Source organism: Protopterus annectens, chromosome 17.part0, assembly GCF_019279795.1.
Source record: "Protopterus annectens isolate FY-2018-M chromosome 17.part0, PAN1.0, whole genome shotgun sequence".
NCBI classification, from domain to species: domain Eukaryota; kingdom Metazoa; phylum Chordata; order Ceratodontiformes; family Protopteridae; genus Protopterus; species Protopterus annectens.
Genome location: NC_056751.1, coordinates 317,596,638 through 317,620,503, shown reverse-complemented (window position 1 = coordinate 317,620,503; position 23,866 = coordinate 317,596,638). Strand labels below are relative to the sequence as shown.

At 39.3% G+C, this 23,866-nt stretch overlaps 1 protein-coding gene across 1 annotated transcript in view; it reads left to right on the top strand.

The window, feature by feature from the left end:
- Positions 1 to 23,866, top strand: part of SLC25A22 (solute carrier family 25 member 22) — a 1,136,472-nt gene that overhangs the window by 799,320 nt on the left and 313,286 nt on the right. Inside the window, exon 6 of the mRNA XM_044059339.1 lies at positions 17,376 to 17,494. Coding sequence (XP_043915274.1) covers positions 17,376 to 17,494 — 119 coding nt within the window. The remainder of the gene's footprint in view (positions 1 to 17,375; positions 17,495 to 23,866) is intronic.

Below are 23,866 nucleotides of genomic sequence, written 5' to 3'. Positions count from 1 at the left end.
AGCCACTAAAGACACATGCTAATTTTATCAGTACAGTCAAATGTCATAAAAAACATAAAGGAATCTAGGAATGCTGGTAACAGAAGACAAATTAAAATGATGTTCCTTATATCTGTAAATATAGTACTAATCTTGCAGAAATGAAAAGTATATGCCGAGAAATAACACTGACTAGAGAATAACACAAAAATGCATCAAGCAGTTGGCATGACAGCCAGCTTTGTGGCACAGAGTGGTAAGGCTGTTCTGTACCACAACTGACCCATGTTCAAACAACATGCCTGGGCTGGCTGTGTAGAGTCTATGTGGGAGTGAGAGCCTGATGCTAGATTCCCCACTGTAGCACAATTGACCCATGTTCAGACGGCATGCCTAGGCTGGCTATGGAGAGATGTGGGAGTAGGAGTCTGATGATAGATTCCCCATACAGGGTGGAGGAGGGGCATGCTGGGCAGAGCTACATAGATGTGACAAGTAGGGTGTGCACTGTATTTGTGGCTGAAAGTGAGAAGGGCTTAACAATGCAGGGCTTCAGTATACCTGAAGTCTGATATTTGGAGGGAGTAGGCTGGCATCAGAAAAAAGAAAAGCAGCTAGCTGCAGATAATAAGTCAGTGGTAAAATTCCTTCCCTCAACTGCCAGTTATGTTGAGAATGAGGGCTCCAAAAGATAAATCATCCGTCCCTAAAAAGGGAGTGTGTGTGCGTACCCTCCAGTGGTTTAATAATGGGTGCTGTTGCAGTTGTTTTTTGCCTTTTGGCACACACTTTTTTTCTTAGCATTACTCAAACCATAGAATATTAGTCAGCGTGCACTAATAGATATACTGTTGACCTAGAGAGCTCTGAGCATGACTTGTTTACTTTTCTTTCCCCTTTTATTTTTGTACCAGGGTCTAAATAATAGGGCTGTCCAAAGACATTTAAGATGGCTAGCTTTAGGCTTCTGCTTTTTAGCACTTGTAATGCATATCTTTGTTTTTTTCACTGAAATTTCTGTAACATTAGCTTGAATCACAGGGCCTCTGGTAACACTTATAGGTTCATAGGTTCATACCAGGCTATCTGCCCTAGGGCATTTATAAGCCTAGCCAGAATGTGTTTGGCTTTCGCCACCCATTTTAAATTTATTTTGCTATGCCCTTTTTCGAGGTTAGTATACTGTGCCTCTGTCTAACAGTGACACAGAAGTGATACCCGGGGTAAACCTACGATCTCCCATCCACTCATCAAGATTCCTCTTGAAGAGAGTCAATGAGGGACTCTGCCTAACCTGGACTGGGATTTTATTCCAGAGTGAAGGGAGCCTCTGGGTTATGAATCTGTCCCTACAGCATGTCCTATTTATTTCAGTGCTGAGGTTCAAGTCTCTCGAGTGCATAGCTCGATGGGATTTGGATTTTCTGAGGTGCAGCATGTCCATTAATTCTGGGTTGGACATGGCTTTATACGTCAGGCACAGATCGCCTCTGAACAGGTAGTATGCCACTGAGTAGAGCTGGAGTTTCTTTAACCGGGCAGCGTATCGCATCTGTTTGAGCCCTTTGATCCTCTTGGTGAGGTACTTTGGGGGTCTTTCCAGTTGCTGCAGGTGTCTGGTAAGGTACATCCCAAAAGGGGCATTGTACTCAATTATGGGCCTGATGAGGGATGAGTAAAGAGGCACAATGACCTCCCCTGATCTAGATGTGAATCCCTTCATGATTAGGTGGGCTATATAAAATGTTTTTCTAACCACTTTGGCCACGTGGTTGTCAAATGAGAGATTGCTATCAACTTGGGTCCCCAGGTCCCTAATTACTTCTTCTGTACTTAATGGATTACCACCTATGTGGTAATTTGTGGGCACTTTGTTTTGCCAAAGGGGATGACTATACACTTTTTGGCATTTAGCTTGAGGCCATGGCTCTGGCACCAGTTGTCTGTTTCTATGAGGCCCTTTTGGAGGATGCTTGTGTCGGCTGGAGAGTCGATTATGGCACCCAGTTTGCAGTCATCTGCGAACTTGGTCAGCCACAGTCCTTCCGTGTTGGCCTGTACCTCTGAGACATATATACCAAACAAGAGAGGTCCCAGGACTGAGCCTTGTGGGACACCACTTGTAACTGGTTTGGAGTCTGACATGGCTCCAGCAATTCTAACCATGTGGGTTCTGTCCTTGAGCCAGTTTGCAATCCATCTAGTGACATAGGGGTTTATATTTAAGCTTGTGAGCTTATCTATAATGCCCAAGTGGGTTATTGTATCAAAGGCTTTTGCGAGGTCCAGGTAGGCTGTGTGGACCACCTTCCCCTCGTCAATGGCCTTGGTGACTGTTTCAAAGAAATCAACCAGGTTTAAGAGGCAGGATCTGCCCTTAACAAAGCCAAACTGGGTAGGATCCAGTGTCTGTAGGTCCCCAATATCTTTATTTATGAGGTCCATGATGATCCTTTCCATAGCTTTGCAGACCAAGCTAGTCAGGCTTATGGGGCGATAGTTTCCAGGATCCGTTGAGGCACCACCTTTATGGAGAGGGACCACTGTTGCTGTACGCCACTCTTTGGGCACATATCCTGTAGTAAGGCTGAGATTGAACAGTAGTTTTATGTTTGGGTGTAGCTCTTCTTGGTGTTCATGTAGGATGCAGCCCGGGACACCGTCTGGTCCCATTGATGCTGTGTTTTTTGCTTTGGAGAGGGCGGCTCTTACCTGAGCATCTGAGATGTCAGGGGGGCAGCACCCTGCGGGAATAGATATTTGCCCTTTTGATGGGGAGGGGGGGGAGTTTGCGCTGAACCTGTCAGCTAGGATGTTGGCAATGTCTGTGGTTTCAGTGTATTTTTTGTCATTTTGGACTAATTCTGAGCATATCTGGGAATTACCACCCAGGTTCCTAACATAACTAAAGAAAGCCTTGTGATTATCCTTAGTGTCCTGTGCAATTTTTCTCTCGAAGCTAGCCTTAGACAATTTTATGAGTGCCCGTAGTTTTTTGCTAATACTGATCAGTGATGCCTTCCCTTTTTGGGATTTTGCTCTATCATTTAGTAGCTTCCTCCTTCTATTGTATAGTTTGTTTATGCCTGGGGTCCACCAGACAGGACGTCTGCCTTTGGAGGATTGGGTCTTGGTTTTATTTGGGATCGCATGATCCATGCATTTCTGAAGGTGTTCATAGAATGCGTTTATAAATAGTATTAAATAGTATTAAATAGTAATGATATCTTGCTGAACTAGGAGTCTGTGAGAGTGATTTGTTTAAAATATAGTATTTTGACAATGTGTGCTGCACTAATATATTCCATCCCCAGACGGCAGCTATTAACTAAAAAAATAAATAAATAAATATAAAAAACAGTTGTTCCTCCTGATAAGTTTATATATTTAAGTAAACAACATTTGTCTGTTGAAATATTTGTTTAATATATACATTTAAGTTTGAACAAAAATTTCACATTTTGTGGTTTTCTGTATGAAGCCTTCAAGAAAGTCATTGAACATTACCTGACATTGTGGCTGACCTTGCATGATCTATACATATAAATGCTTATGTTTATGTGTATGTGTGTTTGTGTTTGTATGTAATTTGTCATTTTTTTGTGTTTGAAATACCTGTTAAAAGTTTAGAGTCTGAATGTTATTGGGCAGTTTTGAACTCTCCTGTATGCTAGTGTTATGCTTGGCCTATTCAAGGCAAGGCACCAGGGAGGGGATGTGAATGGTGACACTGGAGGATGTCCCCTCACTTCTGCAAATGGCATTCTTTGCCAAGCAGAGCTGCCTGTCCCTTCCCTCACAGCATTAGTAATGGTCTCTCATCACATCCAGGGAGTTCCCACTGCCCTGTGTGCCTATGAATAGATGCAAATTCCACTCTCCCCTAAGAGAAGTGAGAGGGACACACCCCTTCTGTCTTTTCCTTTGTGCCTGGCTCCTCAAGTGTCAGGGTCTCTAATCAAGCCCCTGTCACCTGGCTCAACCTCAGGGCTTTATCCCTGTGCATCATGGAGCCAGGCTTAGAATTAGTATACAAGTTGAAGAACGTGAGTGAAGTATACCCCTCTTTAAAAATGTTATGTGGCATATTTCTTTGTTCTCTCTTTTGCTTGTTTTTTTTTTCCAGTTTTCACTTTTTTTTTGTAATGAAATCAGTGGCATGCATATATATGTATATATATATATATATATATATATATATATATATATATATATATATATACATATATATATATATATATAGATATGTATCTATGTATCTCTCTCTCTCTATATATATATATATATATATGTGTATATATATATATATATATATATATATATATATATATATATATATATATATATATATTTTATTTATATATATATATAAATAAATAAATATATGTAGCTATATATTTAGCTGTATGTATCTATATACACATGCACCCACACATAACTATACATACACATACACACACACACACACACACACATATATATATATATATATATATATATATATATATATATATGTGTGTGTGTGAATTTAGTGTGTTTCATTGTATATTCAGTACATCAAATGGTTTGGAAGCAAGCTTCTTTTATAGAGTTGCTGGTATATCAAAGAATTCTGGCATTTGCTTTGGAGGGTTTCTACACAATGTGGAATGGGATTTTGTCCTTTCTCCTCTGTTGTTTGATCTCAGAGTTAGTATATCTAATTAGTGGTGGGCATTGGGGGTGTAAAAGTGGGCTTGCCCCCTGTATAAAATGTTTTGTGAGTGTGTGTGTGTGTGTGTGTGTGTGTGTGTGTGTGTGTGTGTGTGTGTGTGTGTGTGTGTGTGTGTGTGTGTGTGTGTGTGTGTGTGTGTGTGTGTGTGTGTGTGTGTGTGTGTGTTTTAATACCTTTAGACCATTTGTATATGCCTATGTAGTGGTTTGGCGATATAGTGAAAGATAACCATACATATTGTATGTTTGTGTGTATCTATATATTTATTTATATATATAGTAGATGCCTACTTCTCACTATTGCAATATTCTTTAATCTTGGGACATTCTGCCAAGGATAGCCTAATATCTGGTCAGGATACCAAAGCCTTTACACCTTCGGTGGTGGGGGGGGTTACGTCAGATGTATTATCTTACATGCAAGGCGTAAGTTACATATATGATATACGGAGAACTAATCCTGGGAATTGAAGTGCCTAGTAGAACTGGAGCAACCCCAGAGAAGGGAAAAACATGCACACATTCTGAAAGGGATGAAAAAGGAGGTAAAGACGGAAGAAGGACTCTTCTGTCAGAAGTAGGACAACAGAAGGTGATGGGGGCAGGAGGAAAGGACAGAATACTGCAATAGTAAGTAGGACATCTGCTGTTATAGTAAGATCTTACACAACTGTACTATGCCCTTCCTTATCACTGTTGCAGTATTCTTTACTCTTGGGAGAGTACTAAAGCTACTGGAAAGTAGGGGAGGAAGAAGGCAAAGAAGAGTCCTCCACAAACTCATCACGGATGGCCCTGACAAAATCCGTCCTAACTCCAAAAATGACATTCAACTTATAATATTAGTTAAAAGTGAACAAAAGACTAAGTAGCACCTTCCAAGATGGATCTACTATCCAGAACCTTAAATAAATCATCAGAAGTGGCCACTGCTCTGATAGAATCAGCATGGACAAAAGAGGAAAGGATAACAAAAAGAATTGGCCTTAGAAATCCAGGAGAGAGTGAATAGGAATATGGAGATAAACATCCTTCAAATCCAGAGACCAGAAAAACCTGAAGAAGTAAAAGAAGGAAAAATCTCTGAAGAGACAACATCCTGAAGGAAGGAACCTCTTGAAAGGTGTTAGGAAAAGATAGGTCTAGGATGGGTCTCCACTCCTTCTTAGGAACCAGAAACATTCTGGAATAAAAACTTGTACAAGGGAAAGAGGAGCATGGTTTTAATACATATTTTTAAAGAATTTGTATGTCTCTTAAGTAATGTAAAGTATTTCACACTGCAAAGGTGGAATGATTCTTTAAATCTTTAAAACTTTTGAATGTGACATTGTGGGTGGTCAGTCGTGTGATTTAATTATTGTATTTAAGGAGGGACTTATACATTTTGTACTATCTGATAAAGTCTTTTTATTTTAAGACAAAAGCACTTATCCCATAAATAAAAGTTTGTTATAAAGGTTTGTAATGGCACCTGAGTTGTTCACAGCGTTATGTTCTTCGTATTCCTACCAGGTTGTCTAGGCTGCCTACAGACAAAAGATTTTGATGGATATTTCCACTGGAACTTAGGTACAGAGGAAACAAAAATTTGCTTCAAGTCTTGCATAATCTTGCCCTTATTCTGAAGGATTTTTAAAGAATGCCGCAGCAGCAGTGCCAAAAGGTTCTGGTTGTCTAAGGGTGACTCTAAATGTTTGGACTTAATTTCCTCAGGTAAGGCTTGAAGGCACAACCAAGAGTATTGCCTCATGACAGAACAAGATGCAGCTGCCCTAGAAGAGGCATCAGCTGCATCATAGCAGCATTTAATAGAATGGCGAGCTACCTGAGAGGCAGAATTTAGAAGAGAAAGAGAAATCTTACTCCCCCCCAGAGAAGAGTCAGGACATATATAGTCACATGAGTCTGATAATCAGTGGCCTTAAAAACCAAAGCAGGAGAAGTATACACTTTTTCCAATAACTCTCCATAGCATGGTTGTCCCTGTCAAAAGGTCAAATCTTGGAAGAGCAAAGAAGTTTGGATGGGTTATCTGTGGAAATGGAAACAACAGCAGGACCAGATGAAATACTTTTATTCAAGTATTTATGACCCTCAGGGACTTTATGTAATCTGTCTGGCCTTGTAAGGGCTGCAGGGTGAAAGTCAGGAGCCTGAGAAGCTACATTAAATATGTCCAAAAGGGCAGCTAAGACAGGAAGGCCTGCAGAAGGTCTGGGTGAGTCCATTTGCAAGAATTCATAATATATGTTTTGAACCTCAGAAACCTGGTAACAGTCCCACTTAAAGTGTTACAGCATATGGACCACAGTACCCCCAAAGGACAATTCTTCAAAAGAGAGTCATGGGACACAGAATATTTTTTTTCCAGACCCCAGGGCCAGAGGAGAGTGGATCTGGGAGGAATATACTAAGGGTTCTTCACCAGTATCCAACTCTTCAACACAAGAATCCATCTCTTCATCAGAAGAATCAGAATTCCTAGATCTCTTAGAAGGGGCTGAAAGACCAGGGTGCAGAAGCAGGGACAGACAATCCTTGTGGTGAGTTTAGGGCCATAAGGGCATGAAACAGCCCCTAAGTAAAGTTCTGATACTCTTTTTGAGGATCCTTGGCCATAGTAGCCACATGTTTGGTTTCCTGTTTCTTTTTTAAAGGAACATCTGCTTTAACAAATCTAGGAGGTTCAGACCCTTGCCTAGATTTGATGAAGGTACAAGGCATCTCTTCCCTAGCTAAAATGTGGGAAATCCCCCTAGGCCATTCAGATATAATCAGCCGTGGTTCCACCTCTACATCTGTACCAGATGTGTGCAGAGCCTCAGCAGACATGCGAGTAGACAGTTCCATGTCGGCCTCCAACTGGGTCACTGCAAAGGGAACTGGTGTCGGTACTAGACAGTCCTCTGGTTCTTCATTGAACCCAAAGGAGATATTCAGTGGAGGCCTGACAGCAGCAGGTTCAGTTCATGCATTTTTAGCTTTTTTCTTAAGTGCCGAGCGGATTCGTCCATAATCCCCTGAGTCAAAAGCTTCAGATGGTGGTTTTCCAAATAAATAGAAAGGGATGATAGACAGCTGCAGAGTGTCTTAGAAGGGTGAACCACAAAGGGGGCACTTATCTTTAGAAGGTTCAGTAGATGAAACATCTCAGTGAATGGCATACTGGCCGAATTCAGAAGTCGCGTTCAGGCTGGCGGCTAAGAAGTTTTGAGGACAAGGCATCTGTACATCACATATATACCTTACTCTTTGCATGTAGACTGCACTTCTAATATATGATGCCTGAAAGGTGTAAAGGCTTTGGTATACTGACTGTATGCTAGGCTATCCTTGGCAAGATATCTCAAGAGTAAAAAATACTGCAGCAGTGATAAGGACATCTGGACATCGTCCCCCTACAGGACCCATGTTAATGCTTATTTCCAAGTTTCTCTAACAGGGGAGTGATACTGTTTGTTGACTGACTGTGTAGTGACACAGTGTACATAAGTAGTTCATATGTGTAATGAGTAAGTATTTTGAGTTTAATATAGTAAAGTTTCAATAGTTTGGCATTTCAGGATTTTGCTTTCAGTATATTGCTCTTCAATAAGTTGTGGCGTACCCATATATATCTTCATCTATATTTATCTGTCTGTAGATGGTTAGATATATAGGTGTAGATATATGTAGCAAAACCCTTCACAAAGTGCATGAATCATATCACCTACCACAGTAACACACCTTTGCTTGCGAGTGCACACACACGCACACACACACACACACACACACACACACACACGCACACACACAAAATGTGCGCACAAACAGCACTAGGGGTAACATTAACCAGTTAAGTTTTATTGATCAACTTTAAACCCACAAACTGCTGTTTTGTCCTTACAGGACTTTTTCATTGCTTCTGAAAACAACATGAATGGACAGGAGGACACTTTGACATCCATAAACATACCTCCATGTACCCTGAGAGGTATACCCTTTAGCACTTTGAAAAAGGGCAACACAGCTTGTGCTTCAGTGCTATAAGGAATGCATATATTGTCCTAAATCATAATGATGCTTTCTGGGCAAGCTGTCCTGCATATGCAAAGGGGCACTACAACCATCATGCCAGCAGGGGAGAGGTTTTAGAAGCCAATCAGCCATGGCCTTCCAATCCATACAACTGTAAAACATTTGTCTGACCCCCTACTCGAGACTGGGGGGAGGGGGGAGTAGGCCACAACAAGTGAGAATGAGTCATTAGTAAAATAGTCATCCTTAACCTTTCAAGTAAGTGAACCGTGTACCAAAGCATCATATGATGGAGGACAGCTGTGGCAGGATTGTTGCTAGATGCAGTTTCATGCATAAATTAGTTTGATTCAGGACATTACCCTATGAGGAGAGAGGCATTTCTATACCATGTGGTACATACTGGAGATGATGCTAAAGTTTTCTTGGTCATCACCCACAACAATGTGATGGCCATTTGTCAGTTGATCAGAAGCCTTGCTCATGCACAGCACCTTCCTCATGGATAGCATGGCTGTGAGGCAGCTGTACCCTATTCATGGTTTTATAGGCCCATTGAGGAGAATAAAGATACTGTGTCTGGCTTACTGTGTGATGACCATAAAAAGTGAGGCAGAATGTTGTGTCATGTTCAACAGCCATGAAGACTGTTGAGTCTGATGGTATCGGGATCAGCCCTGCCTATATCATATAAGACTTCAGGCAGGCAGCAGTCAATGCTTCTCATATGGCTTTCCCCGATGCATGAGTAAAGGAATACTGTTTGCCCTTCATAGAGATTATCTGCAGGTATATGCAGACAGAGCATCTGTCAGGTGTCTGTGATTAATATCTCTGTACTTACCATACAAGTCAGCATGTTTCTCATATTTTGTTTGAGGCAGTAGGGAGCCACAGCAGCTACTATGAAATATACAAGGTGGCTTTCCCTGGGAGGCACTCAGTAGTTTTGCATCATGGATGGCAGGTAAGAGACAAGGCATTCCAAGTTTGTTCAAGTGCCACTACAGTACTTCTCCTTAGGTTCTAGTGCACTAAGGAGCTTAATTATGTTGATTCCCTAGAATGCAAAATATGTAGGGGTCTGACAGCTAAAAATTTTGCTGAGGTATAAGTTTGTGTCTGTAGGGTTGCTGCCCACTGTCTTCCAATAGGAGAAGGATTAAACATCTGAAGTTCCATGGATGGTGGCATTGGAGAGTCATTTTCAGTGTGCACTGGCAATGGACTATGACAATGACATTGTTCCAGAAACTGACTGTTATTGCCCATAGTGCTCTGCCCATAATAATCTGCCTCTTGTGCACTTATTTCTCAAGCCCATATACCTTTATACATTAAGCAAAACACTGAAGCAGGCTACAGTATGCACTTTGCATATCTAACGTTCTGTGGAGTCTCCGCACTTTCACATTTGAACAGTATGCTCATTCGACGCATTTTAGTTGCAGTAAGAGATCTTATATTTTGTTTTGATGTTTTGATATCATACATTGATGTCCATTGAGGTGGGGGGGTCACCTGTACTCACTGCTCTATTCAGAAAACATGTGTGTTATCATCAAGCACATCCCAGGGTCCATCTTCTCATGTACAAGGGCATGCTTGTCAACATCAATGGTGTGATTTGTAGATTACTACTTGTCTGCTTCCACTAAATGTCTTCAGCATTATTTGTGGTCAGCAGTCTTTATGCAATGATGTGTTACTTATTTCCTCCTAGTGAGAGAAGGAGCACAGGGACTTTAATTCCGGACTGTCTCTGGATTGTTACGGATTGTGCAGTGTTTCTGGGACTTTCCTGACTGGTTTGGTTTTGGACCATTGTTCAGTTTAGCTCTTTTGTACAGAGCTGCTGTACAAGCTATCCAAGACATCTACCAGAAGTAGGCTGCAACCACTCTACAGACCACTAGAATATCTGGGACAAGACTGCTCTTCACCAAAGAGCTTGTCATCTGCTTCTCACAAGCCAGCTTGTATGTGTGCTACTGTTTTGCTTCTTGTAAGAGAAGGGGCAAATGGATATTGCATTTTAGCTGACTGTAACTGCGTTGAGGACAGCACTAGTAGTGGCTAATAGGTGAATCACATGTCAAGCCGAGCACCTCGTTGGCCCCCTTCAAAAGGAAACTTGATGATTGGATGGGAAATAGGAAATTCATCCCAGGAATCACATCAGTCGCCCTGCTAGACAGGGGTCCAGGGAAATAAATATTGTGGGAAGAAATAGCCAGGGAATTGTTATGGCTAGGCTTGTGTAGGCCCTAGGGCCGATAGCCTAGTACCAACCTATGAACCTATTTATCATTCTTTTCAAACCTATTTGTGTCTTTTCACTAAGTATTGCTAGATTAGCCAATATCTAATCTAACTTGAGAGTATCACCCTAAATACTTCTTCCTTAAATCTTTAGGGTCTTGTATAGAAGTTTCCCCTCCAACTCTTAAGTACTATGACCAGCCCTAGTCCTCCAGTCTAACCAAGGTATATCTTCAGAAATCATTATACAGGATTACCCCTTTCTCACCAGTGTCGATAGCATCAATCATTTCAGACGCCATACTGGCCTCCAGCAGGGTTGCAGTAGTGAGAATCTGAGAAAGTGTTGAGTGTACCACAGGTTCTGAGACCTAAGCGGATACACCTGGGTCTGACTGAGCAGGCATAATGTCAAGCCCAGGCCTTTTAAATTGCTTCTTCTTTTTCTTTGGTATTTGCAGGATGTCAGGGATGGAAGGGTCTGCCATCTTAGCCAGGTGAGGTGCTTAAGATGCTGGATTTCCAAATACATACTGAGCGAAGAAAGTCACTTCCATAAGGGTTTAGGTATGACAGACTGGAAAATCATACAATTCTTATAATTGAGCCCTGCACCTAAACAGAAGAGGTACTGGGAGTGGAGATCCCTGTAGGTAATCTGCTGACCACAATCACAATTTCCCCTCCTAGCTGACATTTAATAAAGAATTAAATACCAACTCTATGAAAAAAAAAAAAAACATAAGGAAAGTTCCCCAGCGGGGCACTTATCTGAAACAGTGAAGGCTAATGATACCAGTGACCACCCATAGAACAGAGCAATGGGTACAGGACCTGCATTCAGACTAGCAGTGAGAGAGTCTGAGATTTCATGCTTATATGTCCACTCACGTTCCCTTACACCAACATGTTTAGGTCAAACATTGGATGTGTGGGTCTGTGGAAGGTTTTGGCTTTGGTATCCTGGCCATGCATCCAGGTTATCTGGTGAGATAACCAACAGTTTGGAATACTGCAGCAGTGATCATCAGGACATCTTCTGTTATGATAAGTTCTTATACAACTATAATTTAGGCATACAGACTACATACTGAACTGGACAAGAACAGGGTGACTGTAAGCTACTTGTCTGGTTCCAGAATCTGTGATGTCACAAGGGCTGTAAGGTTCCTTAAACCAAACAAGTATGACTATGACCTGGCAGTGGCCCATGTGTGGGTGAATGACCTGAGGCTCTCCACCGAGGGGGACATGCTGAGAGGCATGATGGAACTTACTATGCATTTGTTTGAGCCAGGAAAGACGCTGCTCTTGAATAGTGTCTTGCATTCAGCAAGAATGATACCTGATACCAAGACGAGGTAATTGGCTTTAAGAATCGACTAAGCAGTTTGTGTCATTCTCAGGGGATGTGTCAGCCTGTGGTGAGATGGTAGACAAGACTTCCGGTTTCACTGTTAATATCTTACACTTCTCATATCAGAGCGTCCACATACTGTCTAAAGCCTTTGCTGCCCCCATAGTTCCTTTTCTAGGCAGAGTCTCCCTACTGGACATTCATACATAGCAAACTCAAACCCAAATTCAGACAATGTAATAGTGATACTACTCAGTGCTAAGAGTCTAAACAGAAAAGTTCCTACAACTCAAACATTCACATCTGTGTAATTGCTGAAACATGGTTTCAATGCAATGGCAGCACTCCATCAGTACCAGGATTTAGTATGTATTATACCTTTAGACGCTTGGGTAACTGTGGGGGAGTATATTATCTGTATTTGTCAGAAACACCATTATCTGAAATTAAGTTATCCACAACCCTAATCTTGAGCTCCTGAAAATCCAAATCGCCCTTAACAAATCCCACTATAACTTCATTGCTAGCTACAGATCCCCATCAGTGTCCCCAAAGATGATGGAAATTATGTTAATGACATTGAGGGGTTAAATATCAAACCAAATGCATTCATGCTAGGAGTCTTCAATTACCCAAGTATTGACTAGCACACACCTCTTAAAAAAAGGATTTGTTTTGCATTTCTTTGACTTTCATTATACCAATGCACTGGAGCAAATTGTAAAACAACCCTCTAGTGCTGTAACATTCTTGACCTGGTCCTTACCAATCTAGTGACCACCTGTACCCCACCATGCATCATCTCCTTATTTCTGGTTAAATCTGACCACAAATCAGTTAGCATCCCTATCAGGCAACCACCAAATGAAACCATCTTTAGAGACTTCTCCATGGCAAACATACTTCAACTTGTAGAAGACTTTACAAAACTCCAATCAACCCCATACAAATAGACTGAACATTCACCCACAATATTTACCAGCATCTAAATATCTGCACAGAAAAGACTGTACCCATCTGCCCGAAATATAACTGTAAATTCAAGAGTAAATGTCTCTGGTGGAACTCCTTTATCAATAAACCGTAAAGCAAAAGGGAAAATAATGAAAAGTTGTAGGAAGTCCCCTTCCCCCACATCAAGACCAAACTGATACATGCCACCCAGGAACTTGTGAGTACTGTTAGAAAATGTAAAGCAGAGTATGAACTTAAAGTGTATTGGTCTTGTTTGGGAGCATCTTTGTTTTACAATTAATTTCTGATTCCACTGTACTCCTCTTGATAAAATTGCAAGAGAAATTGCAAAAAACATTTAGATGACAGTAATTTGTTTCATTTGTTAGCTTCACTTTTTGCTCATTTTTTTCTATAACCACACTGACGTGATGTCATGGTGGGTACTGAGCAAAGAGTTACTTACATACAGCTGCAAGGCATTATAGGTAATTGAAAAGTAACTTACCTTTTTAGAGGAGGTGCTTCTTATTTACATTGCATCATGTATTAATTTTCAGTGTTTGATACTTCATCTGCAAGAACTGGTTGACTACTTGCCTTTCTAGGAAAATATAAGATACTTGTGATGCACTTAACATACAAATACAATAGTGTATACATTAATTTAGGTAATGAGGCATTGTGGGTTCAGTCTTTCATGTCATGGCAGGTATTTTCAGCTTTGAAAATATATTCAGGGGGCCATCCTTGCCAACAAAATAAAATGCAAAACAGCTCACTTTTTGCTTCAAAAACTGCTTAATTCTGTATTGTATATGATAAGGAGGTCATATCCAGGTCCAAAAGTTTGTCACTTACAGTTGCCTTAGACATGACCAGCATACGTTAAGGTTGCTACAGATACCAAAGGAACTAGAAATCTTTCTTCATTTATATCAGAAATTTAAGGAAGAATGCTTAACAATGACTGAGTGCATCCATAATAATCCCACACATTCCAGTCCCAAGGATGTAGACAGTAAATTAGCGGACATGTTTAGTGTTAACATTACCCCACTTACTCACATTGTTGATACCATATCCCTGAAAAATTTGTTTCTCTTGAAATGTCCATGGAACGAGTCTTAGAATCCATGTCAAAGGCTAAAAATAATGATTCTGCTGGAGCAGATAACATACTAGGCTGTGTTCATACTAGGCTGCATTCTCATCACTGCCAAGTATGCACTATCCAAGCCTCTGCTTAAACTGTTCAGCTTCATTCTATCCATATGGTGTGTCCTTGATGCTTGGAGAACAGCCACTGTGTCTTCTGTACAAAAGGATGTCCCCTCTACAGGCTAAGGTAATTATAGGCCCGTCAGCCTCACTAACCTTATTTGCAAAGGCACTGAGTGTATCATAGTAACTGATCTAGGCCCCACTCATATCATAGTAAAGGTAATTTATATGCAACTTAACTGATCTAGGCCCCACTCAATCTGGTTTTGTGAAAGGCAAGTCTTGTCTCTTGAACCTAGTAAACTTCTTTGAAAACAGTTACAGAGGCTTTGGACACTACTTTCCCTCACCTGGCCAAGGCGTTTGACACTATCCTCTGTGCTGGTAATATTGAAAAGTTTTAAAAATGTAATGTGAGTCCCTAAGATGTCTGTTGCATTGTAAGCTGACTATCCAGCAAATTCCAAGTAGTGAAAGTTGCTGGTACATTCTCTGAATATAAAATTGCCACTAGTGTTGTACTGCAGAGATCGGTGTTGGGCCAGTTATTTTCCAGACATCTAAGCCAAGCCAAAGTCCCTGAAGCATGGCTGATACCTGCAGGCCGAGCACTGTTATCTGCTCATCCAGTGGTAATAAGTCCACTAAAAAGTGCTGGAGGTACTGAGCTATTGCTCCTTCATAAAGAGGCTTTGAGACAAATCCAGGACACTTTGGAAGGATGATCATTCTCAGCTCACCTGGGAACACCTAAAGGGTCCATGGAATGACCTGGTGACTGTGACTGGGATAAGAAAACTCTTGTCTATCCTGCTTATCCTTCCACCACAACAGCCCTCATTAGAAAAAAAAACAAAACAGTTTATAAAATAGATAGATGGATGAATGGTTTGATGGATGGGCAGATGAACATGACACAACTTTGACATTACAAATGTGTTAAATTAACAGCATGAGGTGGTCCATTCTGAATCAGAATAAGCAGATATGAAGCACAGTTGCCTCATTGCCTGAGCACTGATAAATGCAATATATGCTGACTTGAAGTCCTTTGCGCTTGATTCATTTGTGATAATATGCAGACTGTCACATGTTTCAGTGAATGCATTGTAATTGTTTCAGTCCTGTGACGTCATCTGGTCTTAGGAGGTAGATCACAAATGCAACTCAAGTTTCAGCAAATTCTCTTTTTGCAACTGCCTCTGCACGGTAGTCAGTTTTTGTAAAGAAAAACAGCATATTGTATTAACCCTCTGCTAACATGCCAGGACCTCGGCAGAGAAAGCAGATTCTTGGTCTTCCCTTTGCATAGGGAGTTTCAGATGCTTTCCCCTCAGTTAAAGCTGTAGGTTGCATTTGTGCTTATGTCACTATACAGGATCCAACCAAACAATAGTCATTGAATGCAGTATCACTCAAAATATGTATGAGATAATGCTATTTCAGAGCAGTTTTATGAAAGAATAACAATATTGATTTCAGTGCCAGAGCCATTTATTATTTTGCTCCAAAATAAGAGTAAAAACTGAGTTATATTTTTACTAAACGGTCCATGTTTTAATTTTTTAATTAGTCAGTCAGGAAAATGTTATTTTCAAGTCCAGCAAAACACATCAAAGTATTCTATTGTGATGATATATTACAATAGCACTACATATGTGGAATTGATAACGTTTGTCCACAGCTCATTCCTAACAAAGGCCTATGTCCCTAATTTGCCACAGTTACACATTCTAGACCTAGGGAAACTTATTTTTTCAGGTCGACTATGAAAGTTTCCTGAGTTTTAGACGTTGTTTAACAAAGAAAACACCCTGAGTTGTTTATTTGTTGTTGCTGTGGTTCTTGTTATGTTGTCATGTAACTGCGAGAAAAGGAGTTAAGATTCATATTTTCTGAGAGGACCTTTTCAGTTTCTTTACTTTTACATACAGCTGTGAGAATGTGTGCATGTGGGTGTCAGTGCAGCATTTTTTCTGAAAGAGGCCTCATCTATGGGGAAAACAGAAAGACCTTTAGGAAGTAATATTTTTTTTTTCCTTCTTACTTAAGTGTCACTAGTTAAGGGCCACTTACTATCAATTTTGAAGAGAAGCCCCACATTTCAATACCCTTTCATAAAGTATTCTAGCTTTTATATGTTACCAAATGGATTTTTTTGACAAACTGCGTTCCAACCTTCATAGTAAAAGAACAAAGCTTGTACAGGAAGTTGTTTAACTTAATTTATTGTTCTTTCCTTTAGTTTTAGAGGAGGGTACAATATGAAGACCTATGGGATGCCTCAAGGTCAGTGAAAGGAATTTTTTTCATAGACAGGGGTTAGGCTTTCTGAGACTGCTGTGGGATCAGAAACAATGAATGAGATAATTCTTGTACGTTAAAAGTCAATGGAATGGGAACTTACACTTCTGTCTGACTGGACTCTGTAGCTTAACCAGAATGAAAACAGGCCAGATACAAATGTTTAGTAAATAAATAAATAAAGCCAAACAATTTTACTTGCTGTCAAAGTTTGTACCTCCATAAACCTTAACAGGACTATGACTTGTGATAACTTAATTTTTGATGTCACAACAGATTTTAATGTCAGCAAAAGCAAATTTGAAATAAGCAGAGGAATCTGATGATAGTTTGAAAGACTCAACAAACTTGTTACTCTATTACTTGTGATATTTAGTACGTCAGCAGCAGAGGTAAGCAAAGTAAGCCAAACCTAAAAGGTATACATCTCAGTTTTGCACTTTTTTTCTCTGTAATGTGTTTGAGGTAGAATCCATAAGTAAGACCAATTTATTTAGGTTAATTAGTTCACAGGCTATTTCTGTATATCTCAAGTACCTTTGCTTCCCGTTATATATTACAGAAAGAAGCTCACTTTGCTGAAAGAGATGCTGGCAGGCTGTGGAGCTGGGACTTGCCAAGTTATTGTTACCACTCCAATGGAGATGTTGAAAATTCAGCTTCAGGATGCAGGCCGACTTGGTACTGTTTACATTTTTTATTATTATTATTAAACCTTTCTCATGTAATGACAGAGAATAACTGTACTGTTTCAGTTCTTAATGTACCCACACTGCATTTGAAAGGGAATTGATCCCAGTGAACCAAATACCATGATCTTCTGGAAACTTTTAAATTATTTATGAAAGATCCTTCAGTGACAATGATGGTACTGTTTTTTTATGTGAAAACAGCATAATATAAAACCTGCAGAAAATATACTTGGTGAGAATGAAGCCTTATTTGACTCGGGTAAATCATAGCAATCCTTTCTTTTGAGTGCATGTATTCACCATTGTTCACCCATAAGTAATTAGGTAAACGATAGTAATGAGTGCATTCATGATGACACAAGTAATGGCATTGTGTTTGCCTTTGTCAGCATTGCATTACTCATGTCAGATAGGCCCATATTTTTTTTTTTACAATAAACTGACTCTTCCAGTTTGCATATGTATCACTAAAAGAGAGTGAAAAAAGCAATGATTTCTCCTTTTTCTGAGCATCAAAATTCAACGTCTGTGATTTTATTTTTCACTAAAGGAGCATACAATGTGATTTTTTTCATCTGTGGTATTCAAATATCAGTCCTAAGTCTTTAAAGAATTATACATTTGTAACATGCTATATACACAGTAGGCCACACTTCTTTCAGATATAACTATTCATGTGATTGGCAACATCTTCACAATTTCACAAGACAACTGGCCTTTCATCTTAACATTAGCAATGTTTTTTACAGTAATACACATGAGTGTTGTCAAGTTTTAATTCCTAAGGTATTCTCCATAACTCAACATGTAAAACACTTGCTTTTGGTGCAGAAGGCTGTGAGTTCTATTTTCACACCAGGTGATTGGATTAATTTTTCCAAAACTAACACTGAAGTACAGTTCAGGTGGGTATAAAAAGATCTCATGACATTTATTGAAAAGAGAAGGGGAATTTCTCATGTGTCTTGGACAAATTTCCCCTGGTTAGTATGACCTCTAAACAGGCCCAGTCATCAAAGTGTAAATACAGAAAATAAAATAAACTTCATTAATATAAATATGACCCTTTATAACACAGTTGTATAAGCTGGATATTGGCTTTGAATTAAAGACCATCAGAAAGAAAAAACTACTTCAGCTTTCTGTTAAACCTCAGGAAATAACTCATTACAGAATATTTCAAGTTTATTTGCATTGGCAACGTGTGCATGTGTGTGAGAGAACATTTAAAGTGCAGCACTGCTTCATGAGTTTTCTGAAGGATTTATGTTTACAACAGCAGCTGGTCAAAGTGAGCACTTTTGTAATGGATAGATGTTTCATTAAGCTTGTAATGAAACAACATTAGTGGGTCATCTCCACAAGCAAATGCTGTGCTGGACACTATAATGCTGTTTGCAAAGCTCATGAAGGAAACACTCTTTTTTTCCTGGATGTTGGTGATTCACCTCATGTCTCACATAAGCTTTCATCCATAGTCTTTTGTGTTCATGTCTGACTGTAAGTTATTACTGCTGCTTTTTTGGGGATCTGTTATTGAGTGGGAGCGGGAGATGTTGCAGCATCATTACGGTGACTATGCTACACTCTAAATAACATTAATGCCAGATGTTTTGTTGATGAGAAGAGGATACCAAACACAATATGTTATCCATGTAAATGGAAGACTAGCACAGATTCTTTGGAATGAATGCAGTGCCGCCTGTCTGCTACTTGAAAATGTTTCAGGTACAGTGTATTTCCAGAGTTCTCTGACCTTAATGTCTGTCTTCATCCATGGTATTACTGGTAGAGTAAAATAAGTCAGCCTGTTAGCAGTTGGGAAGGTATATCATCTTCACAAGCTCAAGAATGAACTCAGGCCATATTCGGCTTAGCTGGTTATGAGGACAGTCATCAGCACAGGCAAATGATATCCCTAGAAAGGGAGAAGGAGAGTAAGATTATGCCACATATGTGACAACGAGTGTCAGTGCATTTTGAGACAGCCATTCCTAGTGAAGCAATCTCTTTGCTGTAAGATGGCAACATGTATTTGATATTGCCGAGGACTTTGGTGTCACCTCAGCACAGCATGATATAGACTGTATAGAAACTGACACCCCTCATGGGCTCCTCATAGGGATTTATTACTACAGATTACCCTCCAAGTACATGGCTAGGCATAGGTTGAACTCCTTTGATGAATGGCAATGATGACATGGAACTAGAACAGCAGAAGCTGTTTGTAGATAAAGAGCAAGATAGATGACAAACGGGTACCTCAAAACATCTTTTACACTGGGCCTAATTTACAGGCAATCAGACGATTCTACCTCAAATATACAATTCCCCACATTTTGCTATCTTTATTTTAACATTTATCGAAAAGTCTAAAAGCACAAAATCTGATTGGTTATTGACTCAGAACATTAATTCATATTTCAAACTGATAACTGTATAACTGGTGGTCAGTTGACATAAATAAGCTTTATAATGAGAGAAAAAAACTCCTTCAAAGCATACAATAAGACTAGAACTCAGAAATTAAAACTAGCACCTTGGTTGACCAAATTTGCTGACATTTGCAAAGTGGGTGTAATTGTCAAAAAACCTGGGGATGTCTGTACCCTGCAGAAAGAGTTTACACAAGTAAAAATGTGATGTATGAATAATGGGCTACAACTGAACTTCAAGAAATGTTTATTGTACTTTTTGGAAGACAGCAATTCACTGCATCTTATAGCATTGACAATACTACATTGTCAGACAAAAAAGTAGTCAGAAACCTGGGCATATGAGTATATAGTCCTCTGTTCTTTGATGACCATGTAGCAAATGTAGTCAGGAAATCCTTCTATATATAACAACTAATTGTAAAGGGTATTTCATACAGATCCAAAGAAGTGATTATTCCTCTATATTCAGCTCTAGTCAGACCTGTTATAAACTACAATGCTTCCTTTAGTATGTACCTCAAAAAATGCATTAAAAACTTGACAGGCCCCAAAGGAACCTAACAACAACGACAACAAAAAAAAAATCTCTGGTCTCCTGTGGAATGGAGACTGTGCCATCCGAGAGGCTGTTATCACTGACCTTCTGTATCTCAATAAATCAAATAGTGCAGCTAACACTAGAACCAGAAACCTCAGTTTTCATCAGCATATAAATAAACATGTTGGAGAGATAAGTATGTTACCCAGCATCTTTCCCTGTTCTGGAACAGTCTTCCTCTGCAAGTTAATCAGTGCAACTCCATATCCCCATTCATATGAAACCTGGATGACTAGATAGGTGCCCTCAACTTCATACTAAAACTAACTGGCCATACCTTTTGAGACAGAGATGCTAAAGACTGAGGGTGGGTATTTGGCAAAGTGTATATGGTCATTAGACTGATTAGGCTTGTAGATCCTAATATGGTTATGCGTACAGTTATCTGTGATACTTATTCCTATCATAAGCATCTGTAATATACATAGTAGATTGACCAGCTATTTTCCATATTATTTTTTACTTTATGTTTTGTTCTTATTTGGCTTTATCTTTACTCTCATAAAAAGTTCTACTCATTTAATTATGTTGTCTTAACAGAAATAATGCCTTCTTTAGTGCTTGAATTTTCTCAAAAAATTAGAACAGAAATATCCCAGTGAGCTTGTCCAGTTAAAAGACATACAGAAATACAGTTAGGAATAAATTGCTAATAAGGTGTGTATAATTGAAAGTTTTATCCCATAGCTGTGGCATACCTCTCAACTGTACATATTTTTGCAGAATATCCAGATTTTTGCCTCATATCTTTGGTCCGTTTTTAATAAAATTGTGGTTTGCTGGCAAATTAGTGGCAAATTATTAAAGATTGAAGTTAGAAAATAATGACATATATTTGAGTTTCAGATTTCATACGCTTCAGAAAATTCATGCTAATGCAAAACCTGTTATTCTATCAACTTCCTAAGTTTGGAAGAGTAATATTTAAAAATTGCCCCTAGTTCTGGATCTTTGTCCCATTTTTATTTATGGCTTTGTTCAGATTTCTTGCTCTAAGAGGTTGAGAGGTATGCTGTGGTCAAAATATTGAAATGTCTGACAATGAAGAAGTCTTTTTGTGGCTTTAGTAAGATCTGTATGGGAATTCACACCAGCTAACTTGGTTAGTCTAATACAGCTGAGGTATATTACAATGAGTGTTGAGAATGGTTGTAGAAAGATCCATATAAATAAAAATAACGTAAAATAAAAATGTACAGATAAGCCATTTGTGTAGAATGGATTTTTTTAAACAAGGCTTTTTACTGAAGGAAGAATGCTTTTGGTGCCCTCTTGTGATGAAACGTAGTTTAATCTAAGTTGAGAGTATTAATGCTGCTTTAGTGAGCTTGACTGCAGTAGAGATAGATGTGTTTCAAGATGTTTCACAAACATTACAAAATCCCATAATCAAGCCCAGTCTACATCTTATGAGTATCAATTATTTTTTAAATGATCTTTCTTTTTTTATCCTTTAGTTCTTTTGTTTTTTTTTTTTTTGCTTCTTATGAATGATTTTCAGAGTTGTGTTTCATTTAATATTATAACTATGGGATGCAGTGTTAATGTGATTAATAAAGCTCATACTATCTAGCAGGAATGCAGTGATTTTACATGTAAGACCCTTTCGTCAGCCACTCAGCAAACATGAATACATATGAGAGGTGATGTGTTGCTGTCCACTTCAGATGTACAGTCTGTGAGATGCAGCTTATCAGGTAAATGTAAATGTTTTGAATGCACATGTTCTTCATATTAATCACTTTTGCAGTAGCCTTAGCTCTGTGGGTTATATCCTGCATATTATATAAAAACTGGCCAGCTTCCAAAGCTTCAGGGCATCTTCCATGCACCCAAGCCCTTCAGTGTTTCCTGCTACCGAAGTTAGTGCACCCCTGTGGGCTTTTCAGAATTGATGGTAGCTTGTGATGTTCTATTGCTGGGCAGATACATTCCCTTGGGGATAAAACTCCGACTTATTAATTTTAATGTTTAAACTTACTTTCCTGTTTAAGAAAGTACATTTTAATTTAGGAATATTGATGTTTTTATTGACTGTCACGTGACTTTGCTGTACTTTTAAACAGGAGTTCACTTTTCTGTTTGACTATTTAAAAGTTGATCTAAACATTCTAAAAACATTTTTTTTCTGTGGCGAGACTGTTTAAATTAGTTTTGGGGGTTCCTAAAGTGTATTAGAATGTGTTTTACTGTGTTTGTATTGGAAAAAAGGAGTTTATACTGCTTTTAAAACTTTACCAGCTTGTGCTGCATAGTTTCCCTTGCAAAGAAACACCATTTTCAGCTTGACTATTGAACAAACTACTGGTCCCATGGGCAGTCATCCTCCCAGCCACAAAAAGAAAGTTAACTAAATTTGCCCCAGCCACAGGTGGGTGGCTCTGCTGAGACCAAAGCTGGCTCCTCAGACCACTCATCTTTTTAACTGTATCTCTCTGATGTTGTCCATACAGCCACTATGGATTGTGGGTTAACCATGTCCTCTACAGCTGATGGAGTCACCTCAATGGGCAAGGGACAGCCAGTTTGTGTATGTTAAGAGAAGAGACAGGGAAGGTGCCCCTGCTTAGCCAGAAGATTGTTCCCATCCCTGGGTAAGCACTTGCAGTCATTAATTAGTCATGCTCCAGTTTCACTGGAAGGGAATAGTTTACTAAGCCTGACTGAGGGTCTTGTACAGGCTATTGACCATGGTTTCTGATGAAAGAAAAAGAGATTCTTCTTTTCCTGAAGAGGTTCAAGAAATTGAATCTGGAGAGGAATGCGATTGAACAGATGCACGTTTTTCTCCTCAGATTTCTGTTTCAGACTCACAGAAGAATATGTTGTCTGAATATCTCTTTCAAGAATTCTCTTTCTATGAGCCTATTTCCAGAATGTGCCAGTGTTTTCCGTGGGATAACACTGAGGTTTCTCTGTCCCTCAGAAAGTACTATGAATTGTTACAACTAGAATTCCCAGAACCTCCTCCCATCCCCTGAATGCTGTGAGCATTGGATGATATATTCCTTACAGCCTGTGATTTCCCTGATAGCCAGCCAGCTGCACCTAATATGCACTCATCCCAGAGATGACCCAGCAGCTATAGATTTAGTTAATTTTGCATTTTGTTAATTCTAGTCCTTCCTCTTCTGACAAGGATGGTAAAACAAATAAGTTTAAGAATAAAGTATATGCTTCAGTAACTTTAATTTTTAGAATTTTGAATTGTTAGGCTTAAAGGTCATTCTGCCTAATTGTGAAAGTATGACGAATCCTTCCTCTGAGGAAACTCGGCTCTGTGTGGTTTAGTTTTTCCTGTTTCTCAGGTCACTATTCCATGTTT